Here is a 14964-nt window from a genome sequence, read left to right on the forward strand (position 1 = left end):
TTGTGGTGGGAGGAGACGATTGCGTGGACTACTGGATTTGGGATGCAGGGGAGGAGATGACGGCTGCCTTAGGCCTTGTTCGGTTGCGGGTGAATCCGAATGGATTGAAGGGGTTTGAGGGGGATTTAAACCTCTTCTAAGTCAAAATATGAACCAATCCCTGCCAATCCCCTCCAATCCTCTTGGAGAGAGGATTAACCGAACAAAGCCTTAATGGGGAAGTTTCCTTTCTCTCTCTCTCTCCCTATTTTCACAGAGGGAGGTGTTACGTGGGGATGTTTCTCGGGAATAATTTTTTTATCGCCACAGTGAAATCGCGATGCCTACGTGGATGTCGCCACGATGCGCCCTTTGCGCGACCGTTAAAAGGTTTAATTTGACTCACAACGCAGGTAGCTGATCCTAAGCACGTTACAAGTCAGACAGACGGGCACCAACCAAACGCCCACATCCCAGGCCAGTCTGACCAGGCAAAAGTCGTGAATATCTCAGGCAATGACCAGGCGCTACTTTTTCTCAGACAGGGTACCCAGGACACAAACCAAACTAACCCTAATTCTCTAAACCTGTGGCCTTGCCAAAGAGGCAACACAACTCGCGAACCACAGTCATGTCATCCCTGCCTGCGTGCACGAAGATTGCAGCAGCATCTGCGTACATCAACACCCACATCCTAGCTACCCCGCCTCCCCAAAGGCTTGAGGAGCACATCAGCACTCGAGAGGTCAAACAACCTCACAAGAGGGTCAACAGCAATGATGAACAACAAAGGGGACAATGGGTCCCCTTGCCGCAACCCATTGTGATGCCTGAATCTCAACCCCAACTCGCCATTAACCAACACCTTGGAGGTGGCCGAGGAGAGCATAAGGGCCACCTACTCTCTCCACTTGAGTCCAAAGGGAATCAAACGCCTTGGCAATATCCAATTTAAAAAATAGGCCCGGTGTCTTGGACCTATGTAGATCCTTGATCACATTTTGTGTGTACATGAATTTGTCATGTATACACCGCCTCTTGGTGAAGGCGCATTGATTCCTGGAAATAATTTGTGTTCATGAGTACACCCAACCTGTTTGCCATGAGCTTGGAGAAGAATTTTTCAAAGTTGTCCGTGAGGTTGATTGGCCTGAAATCCGCAACCTGCGAGGCATCCACCATCTTGGGTAGCAATGCAATGGATGCCTAGTTTAGTAACCCGAGGCGGCGGCCCCGCAAGTCAAACACTTGCCTGAATGCCGCAACCATGTCAACTTTAATGATGTCCTAGAATATTTTATAAAAGTTTCCCGTGAAGCCATCTTGGCCTGGCGCTTTTTCGCTTGGGCAGGAGAAGAAGGCCGCCTTGATCTCCTCATCGGAGAAGGGGTCTTCAAGCTGCGGAGGATCTCGGTCCCCCGTCGGCCGGAGGGACTATTTCTCGTTTTTGCTAGGTTCAACATCTTGGTTGGGACTATGTGGTGGTAGCGATGTCTCTCGTTAGGAATAATTTCTCCCACGTCCTATCCCCGTCCCGATGGTGCGATTAGCATCGTCGGAAGATGTGTGGAGGTGTGTCTCCATTGTATCTCGCGGGACTCGGTTGGTGCTTGTCTTCGATCAATCTATTTGGATCCAGTTTTTGTTCATCTTTGTTTGTGTGGTTACATGTTTGATCTTTTCGATCTACAACTCTCTTCATCGGTGATGGTTTTTGCTCTGGTGCGCTGATCCTTTAGGGTCTTAGCACAACGACTTTTGGTCTACTAATTTTAGACGTGATGCCTATACATTGATCATTGCCTTGGATATCGTCATGATTATTCCATCTTCTATCAATTGCCTAACAGTAATATATTTACCCACTATGTGCTATTTTCTTGAGAAAAGCCACTAGTAAAATCTACGGCCCCCGGGTCTATCTTTTATCATATTGCTTTCCGATCTATTTTTTGCCGCATTTGTTTTCAGATCTATTATTTCAAAAACCAAAAATACTTTACTGCACTTTTTATTTGCATCTTTTATTTCATGTTTTATTCGGATCTATTCATGCAAATACATACAAACCAATATATCTTTTTTACTGAGAAGCAGTTGACAACCCCTCTTACGTGTTGGGTGCAGATACCGTTTACATAGTGTTGTTTGGTTCTTCTTCTGGATTGATACCCAACTACTGCATCATCCCTTCCTTTTTGAAGAAATACCGACACAATTTCAAGACGCATCAGTAGTGTGGATAGTAATAAAGCCTACTCAAATGGCAAATACAACACATCGGATTGATTTCAAACATTGATTTCGAGAAAAGTTACTATAAGGTGAATTGGAAATTTGTTCAACAAAACCCACACATGACATGCTTTTCGAGGTGGTGCCAATGAATTTATGATATTGTCAGAGATTGGAGCTAACCGGTGAGATGTGTTGGATCTCTCCAACCGGTGATTAATTTTAATGATGTCACTCGGTGAACTTTCAGAAGAAAAAAAAAAGAAAAAAAACACGTCACCAAAAGAATCTAGCAGCGTCATCCTCCATTCCTCCTCTTGAGGTGAGAATCCCAGAAGGTCAACCAGCCGGCGGAATCAAAGTCTTATCCTTCCACTTCCAAGTCTGGATTCCGTCCATGGCGTCCCAGGATCACCACCACCACCACGGCGGCCACTCCCACGACGACGACCACCATCACCGCCACCATCACGGGTGAGTCTACCCGCCTCCGCCTCGCCATCCTTCTCGCCGTCCGCGCAGCCGACTCAACCAGCACCTGCCCTGCTTTGCGCTTGCAGGGATGCCGCCGGGAAGGGGGCGGGGGCGGGGTCGTGGGTCGGCGAGGACGGGCGCGTGTGGCACTCCCACGACGGCCTGGCGCCGCACTCCCACGAGCCCATCTACTCCGCCGGGGACTTCTCCAAGCGCGCGCCGCCGCTCGACTCCCGCAGCTTCGCCGACCGCGCCTTCACCGTCGGCATCGGCGGCCCCGTCGGCACCGGGTACGCCCAGCTTTTCTCCTGCGGTTGCTTAGGTGCCGGACTGGCCGTTATGCTGTGTTGTCCGGCGAGATAGGAGCCGTCTCTGCTGCATTTTCCCTCTGAATCTGCCTGTGTTTCCCGCGTAGTGTCGGTGCAGATGTCAGCTATAGCCTTTTGATCTTTGGAGATAACTGTGGATGCATGTACTACACACATTTAGCCGCTGAAAATGTTGCTTTGACCACAGATCTGTTGTGAAATATTGGAGTTATTCTCGAGCAGAATAGACATTATATGCACTGTGATTACTGATTAGTGAACACTGTCATATGCTTAGGGATTGTCTGCCTCCCTTGCTGTGCTTACAGCCATACACTATTTTGGTGTTGTTGCTGTTGCGGTTATGTTTCCCTGCCACAGTATAACATCCTAGCATTTTGGAATTCAGAAGCGAGTTCTGGGGGTCTGGGCAATTCGAAGAAATTTGTGCACAGCCTTTTTGTGTTGACGAAATAACCTCATGTGGTGAAGCAAGGGCTTCTAATTTCATATCATAACAACTATGGAATGACGAAGTGAGATGACCCCCACCATCTTCTCTCTGTTTTGCCTTATGCAGGAAGACTGCCCTGATGTTAGCACTCTGCACTTGCCTCCGTGACAAATATAGTCTTGCAGCGGTATGTGGCATGGTTCTATCCTGTGCTTCTCTTAAGATTGCTTAAGATACCATCTACTTCTCCTGATTAAACTACACCGCTTGCTGCATCTTTGGGCATTGGACTTTCATCATAACATTTGAAGATATATTTGGTTGGTCCTGTTTCTGAACTTCAAAACAGTTGATTCATATAACAGGTCAATTTTTGTCTGTGGGGGCCAGCATTGAAATCTTACTACTTCTAATATTCTTGTGATATTTTCTTAAACACAAATACCTAATAGTCTCCACCCTGTATGCTTGAATTATATTACACCCTTAGGATTTCTCTTTCTTTATTTTTTATTATGTGCAGGTTACAAATGATATATTCACAAAAGAGGATGGAGAATTCTTGGTCAAGCATGGAGCTCTGCCTGAAGAGCGCATACGTGCTGTCGAAACTGGAGGCTGCCCTCATGCCGCTATACGTGAGGACATCAGCATAAATCTGGGCCCTCTGGAGGAGCTATCCAACTTGTACAAGGCCGATGTGCTGCTCTGTGAATCTGGAGGAGGTATTGTCCCTGTTGAATCCCACATTGGAAGGTTTATCGTCGTGTATGTTTAGACCGGCTTAGTGTTGTCAGTTGACTGTTTCGAAAATGTCCTGTAGTTTTTTGTTTTGCGATGAAACCTGTATCCTTTTCCGTAATATTGTTTAGGAATATGCAGTGTGCACTACTGGTTTTTCTGAAGCTGTTTTGTTGTTTCTTGGGCATTAGTTGAACATCTCGATTGTCCCTCTGCTTCTGGATAATGGGTCACTGAAGAGCATCATCACGGCCCCAGCTTAAGCCATTTTGTGATTAAGTCCATGACCAGGCACTAAGAAAGCTACTTTTTGTGCATCTTGTGTGCAGATAACCTGGCAGCCAACTTCAGCAGGGAGCTAGCAGACTACATAATCTACATCATCGACGTGTCCGGTGGGGACAAGATACCAAGAAAAGGCGGCCCTGGGATAACCCAAGCAGATCTCTTGGTGCGTCACCGCACCTTCTAAGCCATTCAACTAGACTGCAAACCTGTATCACGATGCTGATTTATCTTCTCACCTTGCTGAGACAAGTTCACCGTTTTCACTAACTCGGACCATCCGTCCCAAACTCAGGTCATAAACAAGACAGACCTTGCCTCCGCGGTTGGAGCTGACCTAGCCGTGATGGAGCGAGACGCCCTTCGGATGCGGGAAGGAGGGCCCTTCGTGTTCGCCCAGGTTCAAGATCAAACCATGCACACACATGCACACATGCGCAGTTCTCTATTCCTTGTAATAATCGTAATGCCATGAACTCATTCTGCTCTGACATCGCTGGTGCAGGTGAAACACGGGGTTGGCGTGGAGGAGATTGTGGACCACGTGCTGCGGGCCTGGGAGATCGCCACCGGCAACGGGCGCCGATAGAGAGGCTCTCTCACGCGACCGAAACGCTGGCGAGTAATTTTAGAATCCGAGGATACAGTGGGCGAGTTCTTCATGTAACTTCATCAGATGTAAGGTCCTTGATGAGAATGAATAAGCAAAACTGTAATGCTAGAACATTGTTGCCTTCGCTGTTTCATGAGCTGGGCACTCTGGAGAACAACAAAACAGTAAGGTTCTTTCGAATCCGAGGATATATAAAATAAAAATGGTTCTGTCACGGTATGTTGAAGCATTTTGATCGATGGATCAGGTCTCATAATCAGCAGAATTTGGGAACTTTAAAATGGATTGTTATCATGGGTACAGAAGCTTTAGGAAAAAAAATCATTCCAAGCGACTCCGCTGGGGATCGAACCCAGAATCTCTGGTTTCGTAGACCAGCGCCTTATCCATTGGGCCACGGAGTCCTGGATGAATGCGAACACCACAAAACAGCTAAAGTAGGCTCTGTAATGATCAGAATGGGGAAAACAAATGAGTGCTCAACACTACATTTAAATGGAAAGCAAAATTATCCATGGAATTAGTGTTGGGGAACGTTGCAGAAAACAAAAAATTTCCTACGGTTTCACCAAGATCCATCTATGAGTTCATCTAGTAACGAGTGATCGGATAGCATCTACATACCTTTGTAGATCACGCGCGGAAGCGTTCAAAGAACGGGGATGAGGAAGGCGTACTCGACGTGATCCAAATCACCGGAGATCCTAGCGCCGAACGGACTGCACCTCCGCGTTCAACACACGTACGGTCAGCGTGATGTCTCCTTCTTCTTGATCCAACAAGGAGGAAGGAGAGGTTGAGGAAGATGGCTCCAGCAGCAGCGCGACGGCGTGGTGGTGGTGGAGCTGCAGTACTCCGGCAGGGCTTCGCCAAGCACTATGGAGGAGGAGGATGTGTTGGAGAGGGAGAGGGAGGCACCAAAGGCGTGGGGTGATAAGTCCTCCATCTCCCCACTATATATAGGAGGGCCAAGGGGGGCGCCGGCCCTAGGAGATCCAATCTCCTAGGGGGGGCGGCGGCCAAGGGAGGAATCCCTCCTCCCCAAGGCACCTAGGAGGTGCCTTCCCCCTTTGGGACTCTTCCCTTCTTGAACCCTAGGCGCATGGGCCTCTTGGGGCTGGTGCCCTTGGCCCATGTAGGCCAAGGCGCACACCCCTACAGCCCATGTGGCCCCCCGGGGCAGGTGGCCCCACCCGGTGGACCCCCAGGACCCTTTCGGTGGTCCCGATACAATACCGGTGACCCCGAAACTTGTCCCGATGACCGAAACATCACTTCCTATATATAATTCTTTACCTCTGGACCATTCCGGAACTCCTCGTGACGTCCGGGATCTCATCCGGGACTCCGAACAACATTCGAGTTACTGCATATACATATCCCTACAACCCTAGCGTCACCGAACCTTAAGTGTGTAGACCCTACGGGTTCGGGAGACATGTAGACATGACCGAGATCGCTCTCCGGTCAATAACCAACAGCGGGATCTGGATACCCATGTTGGCTCCCACATGTTCCTCGATGATCTCATCGGATGAACCACGATGTCGAGGATTCAATCAATCCTGTATACAATTCCCTTTGTCAATCGGTATGTTACTTGTCTGAGATTCGATCGTCGGTATCCCAATACCTCGTTCAATCTCGTTACCGGCAAGTCACTTTACTCGTACCGTAATGCATGATCCCGTGACCAGACACTTGGTCACTTTGAGCTCATTATGATGATGCATTACCGAGTGGACACAGTGATACCTCTCTGTTATACGGAGTGACAAATCCCAGTCTTGATCCGTGTCAACCCAACAGACACTTTCGGAGATACCCGTAGTATACCTTTATAGTCACCCAGTTACGTTGTGACGTTTGGTACACCCAAAGCACTCCTACGGTATCCGGGAGTTACACGATCTCATGGTCTAAGGAAAAGATACTTGACATTGGAAAACTCTAGCAAACGAACTATACGATCTTGTGCTATGTTTAGGATTGGGTCTTGTCCATCACATCATTTTCCTAATGATGTGATCTCGTTATCAATGACATCCAATGTCCATAGTCAGGAAACCGTAACCATCTATTGATCAACTAGCTAGTCAACTAGAGGCTTACTAGGGACATGGTGTTGTCTATGTATCCACACATGTATCTGAGTTTCCTATCAATACAATTCTAGCATGGATAATAAACGATTATCATGAACAAGGAAATATAATAATAACAAATTTATTATTGCCTCTAGGGCATATTTCCAACAGTCTCCCACTTGCACTAGAGTCAATAATCCAGTTCACATCGATATGTGATTAACACTCAAGGTCACATCCCCATGTGACTAACACCCAAAGAGTTTACTAGAGTCAATAATCTAGTTCACATTACCATGTGATTAACACTCGATGAGTTCTGGGTTTGAACATGTTATGCTTGTGAGAGATGTTATAGTCAACGGGTCTGAATCTTTCAGATCCGTATGTACTCCGCAAATCTCTATGTCATCTTGTAGATGCAGCTACTACGCTATATTTGGAGCCATTTCAAATAACTGTTCTACTTGGAGCTATTCTAAATTGTTGCTCCATTATACGTATCCGATATCTCTACTCAGAGCTATCCGGATAGGTGTTAAGCTTGCATCGTCGTAACTCTTTACGTCGAACTCTTTATCACCTCCATAACCGAGAAACATATCCTTATTCCTCTAAGGATAATTTAGACCGCTATCTGGTGATCTACTCCTAGATTACCTTTGTACCCTCTTGCTAGATATGTGGCAAGGCACACATCAGGTGCGGTACTCAGCATGGCATACCGTATAGAGCCTATGACAAAAGCATAGGGGACGACCTTCGTCCTTCCTCTTTCTTCTGCCGTGGTCGAGCTTTAAGTCTTAACTTCATACCTTACAACTCAGGCAAGAACTCCTTCTTTGACTGGTCCATCTTGAACACCTTCAAGATCATGTCAAGGTATGTGCTCATTTGAAAGTACCATTAAGCGTTTTGATCTATCCTTATAGATCTTGATGCTCAATGTTCAAGTAGCTTAATCCAGGCTTTCCATTGAAAAACACTTTCCAAATAACCCTATATGCTTTCCAGAAATTCTACGTCATTTCTGATCAACAATATCTCAACAACATATATTCATCAGAAATTCTATAGTGCTCCCACTCACTTCTTTGGAAATACAAGTTTCTCATAAACTTTGTATAAACCCAAAATCTTTGATCATCATCAAAGCATACATTCCAACTCCGAGATGTTTACTCCAGTCCCTAGAAGGATTGCTGGAGCTTTGCATACTTATTAGCATCTTTCAGGATTAACAAAACCTTCCGGTTTGTATCACATACAACCTTTCCTCAAAAAACCGTCGAGGAAACAATGTTTTGACATCCTATCTGCAAGATTTCATAAATAATGCAGTAATCGCTAATATAATTCCAATAGACTCTTAGCATCGCTACGAGTGAGAAAGTCTCATCGTAGTCAACTCCTTGAACTTGTCGGAAAACATCTTAATGACAAGTCGAGCTTTCTTAATGGTGACATTTACCATCATTGTCTGTCTTCCTTTTAAAATCCATCTGTACTCAACAGCCTCACGACCATCGAGCTGTTCTGTCAAAGTCTACACTTTGTTTCCATACATGGATCCTCTCTCGGATGTTATGGCCTCGAGCCATTTATCAGAATTTGGGCCCATCATTACTTCTCCATAGCTCGTAGGTTTATTGTTGTCTAGCAACATGACTTCCAAGACAGGATTACGTACCACTCTGAAGTAGTACGCATCCTTGTCATCCCACGAGGTTTGGTAGTGACTTGATCTGAAGTTTCATGATCACTATCATAAGCTTCCACTTCAATTGGTGTAGGTGCCACAGGAACAACTCCCTGTGCCCTGTCACACACTAGTTGAAGAGACGGTTCAATAACCTCATCAAGTCTCCACCATCCTCCCACTCAATTCTTTTGAGAGAAACTTTTCCTCGAGAAAGGACCCGATTCAAGAAACAATCCCTTATTGCTTTCGGATCTGAGATAGGAGGTATACCCAACTGTTTTGGATGTCCTATGAAGATGCATTTATCCTCTTTGGGTTCGAGCTTATCAGCCTGAAACTTTTTCACATAAGCGTCGCAGCCCCAAACTTTTAAGAAATGACAGCTTAGGTTTCTCTAAACCATAGTTCATACGGTGTCATCTCATCGGAATTTCGTGGTGCCCTATTTAAAGTGAATGTGGTTGCCTCTAATGCCTAACCCATAAAATATCGTGGTAATTCGATAAGAGACATCATGGTATGCATCATATCCAATAGGGTGCAGTTATGATGTTCGGACACACCATTACACTATGGTGTTCCAGGCTGTATTAGTTGTGAAACAATTTCCACAATGTCTTAATTCTGTGCCAAACTCGTAATTTAGATATTCATCTCTATGATCATATCATAGATATTTTATCCTCTTGTCACGACGATCTTTCAACTTCACCCTAAAATTACTTGAACCTTTCAATAATTCAGACTCGTGATTCATCAAGTAAATATTGTCAACATCTACTCAAATCATCTGTGAAGTAAGAACATAACGATATCCACTACATGCCTCAGAACTCATTGGATTGCACACATCAAAATGTATTACTTCCAACAAGTTGCTTTCTAGTTCCATTTTACTGAAAACGAGGCTTTCAGTCATCTTGCCCATGTGGTATGATTTGCATGTCTCAAGTGATTCAAAATCAAGTGAGTCCAAACGGTCCATTTGCATGGAGTTTCTTCATGCATATACACCAATAGACATGGTTCGCATGTCTCAAACTTTTTAAAATGAGTGAGTCCAAAGATCCATCAACATGGAGCCTCTTCATGCGTTTTATACCGATATGACTTAAGTGGCAGTGCCACAAGTAGGTGGTACTATCATTACTATCTTATATCTTTTGGCATGAACATGTGTATCACTATGATCGAGATTCAATGAACCATTCATTTTAGGTGCAAGACCATTGAAGGTATTATTCAAATAAACAGAGTAACCATTATTCTCCTTAAATGAATAACCGTATTGCGATAGACATAATCCAATCATGTCTATGCTCAATGCAAACACCAATCTCGATGGTAGAGGGAGCGTGCGATGCTTGATCATATCAACATTGGAAATACTTCCAACACATATCGTCAGCTCACCTTTAGCTAGTCTCCGTTTATTCCGTAGCTTTTATTTCGAGTTACTAACACTTAGCAACTGAACCGGTATCTAATACCCTGGTGCTACTAGGAGTACTAGTAAAGTACACATCAACACAATGTATATCCAATATACTTCTATCGACCTTGCCAGCCTTCTCATCTACCAAGTATCTAGGGTAATTCCGCTCCAGTGGCTGTTCTCCTTATTATAGAAGCACTTAGTCTCGGGTTTGGGTTCAACCTTGGGTTTCTTCACTAGAGCAGCAGCTGAATTGCCGTTTCATGAAATATCCCTTCGTGCCCTTGCCCTTCTTGAAACTAGTGGTTTCACCAACCATCAACAATTGATGCTCCTTGATTTCTACTTTTGTGGTGTCAAACATCGCGAATATCTCAAGGATCATCATATATGTCCCTGATATATTATAGTTCTTCACGAAGCTCTAGCAGCTTGGTGGTAATGACTTCGGAGAAACATCACTTTCTCATCTGGAAGATCAACTCCCACTCGATTCAAATGATTGTTGTACTCAGACAATCTGAGCACATGCTCAACAATTGAGCTTTTCTCCCTTAGTTTGCAGGCTAAGAAAATCATCGGAGGTCTTATACCTCTTGACGTGGGCACGAGCCTGAAATCCCAATTTCAGCCCTCGAAACATCTCATATGTTTCGCGACGTTTCAAAACGTCTTCGGTGCCTCAACTCTAAACCGTTTAACTGAACTATCACGTAGTTATCAAAATGTGTATGTCAGATGTTCGCAACATCCACAGACAACGTTCAGGTTCAGCACACTGAGCGGTGCATTAAGGACATAAGCCTTTTATGAAGCAATGAGGACAATCCTCAGTTTACGGACCTAGTCCGCATAATTACTACTATCAACTTTCAACTAAATTTTCTCTAGGAACATATCTAAACAGTAGAACTGAAGCGCGAGCTACGACATAATTTGCGAAGACCTTTTGACTATGTTCAGGATAATTAAGTTCATCTTGTGAACTCCCACTCAGATAGACATCCCTCTAGTCATCTAAGTGATTACATGATCCGAGTCAACTAGGCCGTGTCCGATCATCACGTGAGACGGACTAGTCAACATCGGTGAACATCTTCATGTTGATCGTATCTTCTATACGACTCATGCTCGACCTTTCGGTCTTCTGTGTTCCGAGGCCATGTCTGTACATGCTAGGCTCGTCAAGTCAACCTAAGTGTTCGCATGTGTAAATCTGTCTTACACCCGTTGTATGTGAACGTTAGAATCTAACACCCGATCATCACGTGGTGCTTCGAAACAACGTACTGTTGCAACGGTGCACAGTTAGGGGGAACACTTTCTTGAAATTATTATGAGGGATCATCTTATTTACTACCATCGTTCTAAGTAAACAAGATGCAAAACATGATAAACATCACATGCAATCAAATAATAGTGACATGATATGGCCAATATCACATAGCTCCTTTGATCTCCATCTTGGGGCTTCATGATCATCTTGTCACCGGCATGACACCATGATCTCCATCATCATGATCTCCATCATCGTGTCTCCATGAAGTTGCTCGCCAACTATTACTTCTACTACTATGGCTAACGCGTTTAGCAATAAAGTAAAGTAATTTACATGGCGTTTCTCAATGACACGCAGGTCATACAAAAATAAAGACAACTCCTATGGCTCCTGCCGGTTGTCATACTCATCGACATTCAAGTCGTGATTCCTATTACAATAGCATGAACATCTCATACATCACAAATATATCATTCATCATTCATCACAACTTTGGCCATATCATATCACAAAGCACTTGCTGCAAAAACTAGTTAGACGTCTTCTAATTGTTGTTGCAAGTTTTACATGGCTGAAATAGGGTTCTAGCAAGAACGTTTTCTTACCTACGTGAAAGCCACAACGTGATTTGTCAACTTCTATTTACCCTTCATAAGGACCCTTTTCATTGAATCCGCTCCAACTAAAGTGGGAGAGACAGACACCCGCCAGCCACCTTATGCAACTTGTGCATGTTAGTCGGTGGAACCGGTCTCACGTAAGCGTACGTGTAAGGTTGGTCCGGGCCGCTTCATCCCACAATACCGCTGAAGCAAGATAAGACTAGTAGCGGCAAGAAAGTTGACAATATCTACGCCCACAACAAATTGTGTTCTATTCGTGCAAGAGAACCACGCATAGACCTAGCTCTGATACCACTGTTGGGGAACGTTGCAGAAAACAAAAATTTTCCTACGGTTTCACCAAGATCCATCTATGAGTTCATCTAGCAACGAGTGATCGGATAGCATCTACAATTCCCTTTGTCAATCGGTATGTTACTTGCCCGAGATTCGATCGTCGGTATCCCAATACCTCGTTCAATCTCGTTACCGGCAAGTCACTTTACTCGTACCGTAATGCATGATCCGGTGACTAGACACTTGGTCACTTTGAGCTCATTATGATGATGCATTACCGAGTGGGCCCAGTGATACCTCTCCGTCATACGGAGTGACAAATCCCAGTCTTGATCCGTGTCAACCCAACAGACACTTTCGGAGATACCCGTAGTATACCTTTATAGTCACCCAGTTACGTTGTGACGTTTGGTACACCCAAAGCACTCCTACGGTATCCGGGAGTTACACGATCTCATGGTCTAAGGAAAAGATACTACTCTAGCAAACGAACTATACGATCTTGTGTTATGTTTAGGATTGGGTCTTGTCCATCACATCATTCTCCTAATGATGTGATCTCGTTATCAATGACATCCAATGTCCATAGTCAGGAAACCGTAACCATCTATTGATCAACTAGCTAGTCAACTAGAGGCTTACTAGGGACATGGTGTTGTCTATGTATCCACACATGTATCTGAGTTTCCTATCAATACAATTCTAGCATGGATAATAAACGATTATCATGAACAAGGAAATATAATAATAAATAATTTATTATTACCTCTAGGGCATATTTCCAACAGTCTCCCACTTGCACTAGAGTCAATAATCCAGTTCACATCGATATGTGATTAACACTCAAGGTCACATCCCCATGTGACTAACACCCAAAGAGTTTACTAGAGTCAATAATCTAGTTCACATTACCATGTGATTAACACTCGATGAGTTCTGGGTTTGAACATGTTATGCTTGTGAGAGATGTTATAGTCAACGGGTCTGAATCTTTCAGATCCGTATGTACTTCGCAAATCTCTATGTCATCTTGTAGATGCAGCTACTACGCTATATTTGGAGCCATTTCAAATAACTGTTCTACTTGGAGCTATTCTAAATTGTTGCTCCATTATACGTATCCGATATCTCTACTCAGAGCTATCCGGATAGGTGTTAAGCTTGCATCGTCGTAACTCTTTACGTCGAACTCTTTATCACCTCCATAACCGAGAAACATATCCTTATTCCTCTAAGGATAATTTAGACCGCTATCTGGTGATCTACTCCTAGATTACCTTTGTACCCTCTTGCCAGATATGTGGCAAGGCACACATCGGGTGCGGTACTCAGCATGGTATACCGTATAGAGCCTATGACAAAAGCATAGGGGACGACCTTCATCCTTCCTCTTTCTTCTGCCGTGGTCGAGCTTTAAGTCTTAACTTCATACCTTACAACTCAGGCAAGAACTCCTTCTTTGACTGGTCCATCTTGAACACCTTCAAGATCATGTCAAGGTATGTGCTCATTTGAAAGTACCATTAAGCGTTTTGATCTATCCTTATAGATCTTGATGCTCAATGTTCAAGTAGCTTAATCCAGGCTTTCCATTGAAAAACACTTTCCAAATAACCCTATATGCTTTCCAGAAATTCTACGTCATTTCTGATCAACAATATGTCAACAACATATATTCATCAGAAATTCTATAGTGCTCCCACTCACTTATTTGGAAATACAAGTTTCTCATAAACTTTGTATAAACCCAAAATCTTTGATCATCATCAAAGCATACATTCCAACTCCGAGATGTTTACTCCAGTCCCTAGAAGGATTGCTGGAGCTTTGCATACTTATTAGCATCTTTCAGGATTGAAAAAACCTTCCGGTTTGTATCACATACAATCTTTCCTCAAAAAACAGTCGAGGAAACAATGTTTTGACATCTTATCTACAAGATTTCATAAATAATGCAGTAATCGCTAATATAATTCCAACAGACTCTTAGCATCGCTACGAGTGAGAAAGTCTCATCGTAGTCAACTCCTTGAACTTGTCGGAAAACATCTTAATGAAAAGTCGAGCTTTCTTAATGGTGACATTTACCATCATTGTCCGTCTTCCTTTTAAAATCCATCTGTACTCAACAGCCTCACGACCATCGAGCTGTTCTGTCAAAGTCTACACTTTGTTTCCATACATGGATCCTCTCTCGGATGTTATGGCCTCGAGCCATTTATCAGAATTTGGGCCCATCATTACTTCTCCATAGCTCGTAGGTTTATTGTTGTCTAGCAACATGACTTCCAAGACAGGATTACGTACCACTCTGAAGTAGTACGCATCCTTGTCATCCCACGAGGTTTGGTAGTGACTTGATCTGAAGTTTCATGATCACTATCATAAGCTTCCACTTCAATTGGTGTAGGTGCCACAGGAACAACTCCCTGTGCCCTGTCACACACTAGTTGAAGAGACCCTTCATAGGAGC

General features: G+C 44.1%; 1 protein-coding gene and 1 non-coding gene across 2 annotated transcripts; one reads left to right on the top strand and one right to left on the bottom strand.

The window, feature by feature from the left end:
* Positions 1-2529: 2529 nt before the first annotated feature.
* LOC119292089 (urease accessory protein G) lies at positions 2530-5318 on the top strand. The gene is made up of 7 exons (XM_037570920.1): positions 2530-2688; positions 2775-2978; positions 3577-3637; positions 3974-4175; positions 4521-4642; positions 4772-4876; positions 4982-5318. The coding sequence occupies exons 1-7, from the start codon at positions 2612-2614 to the stop codon at positions 5063-5065; spliced, it is 855 nt and encodes a 284-aa protein (XP_037426817.1). The 5' UTR covers positions 2530-2611; the 3' UTR covers positions 5066-5318.
* Positions 5319-5420: 102 nt separating this feature from the next.
* Positions 5421-5493, bottom strand: TRNAR-ACG. The gene has a single exon. It is a non-coding gene; the product is annotated as a tRNA-Arg (tRNA).
* Between the last annotated feature and the right edge of the window lie 9471 nt (positions 5494-14964).

This window comes from Triticum dicoccoides, chromosome 1A (assembly GCF_002162155.2).
Source record: "Triticum dicoccoides isolate Atlit2015 ecotype Zavitan chromosome 1A, WEW_v2.0, whole genome shotgun sequence".
NCBI lineage: Eukaryota > Viridiplantae > Streptophyta > Magnoliopsida > Poales > Poaceae > Triticum > Triticum dicoccoides.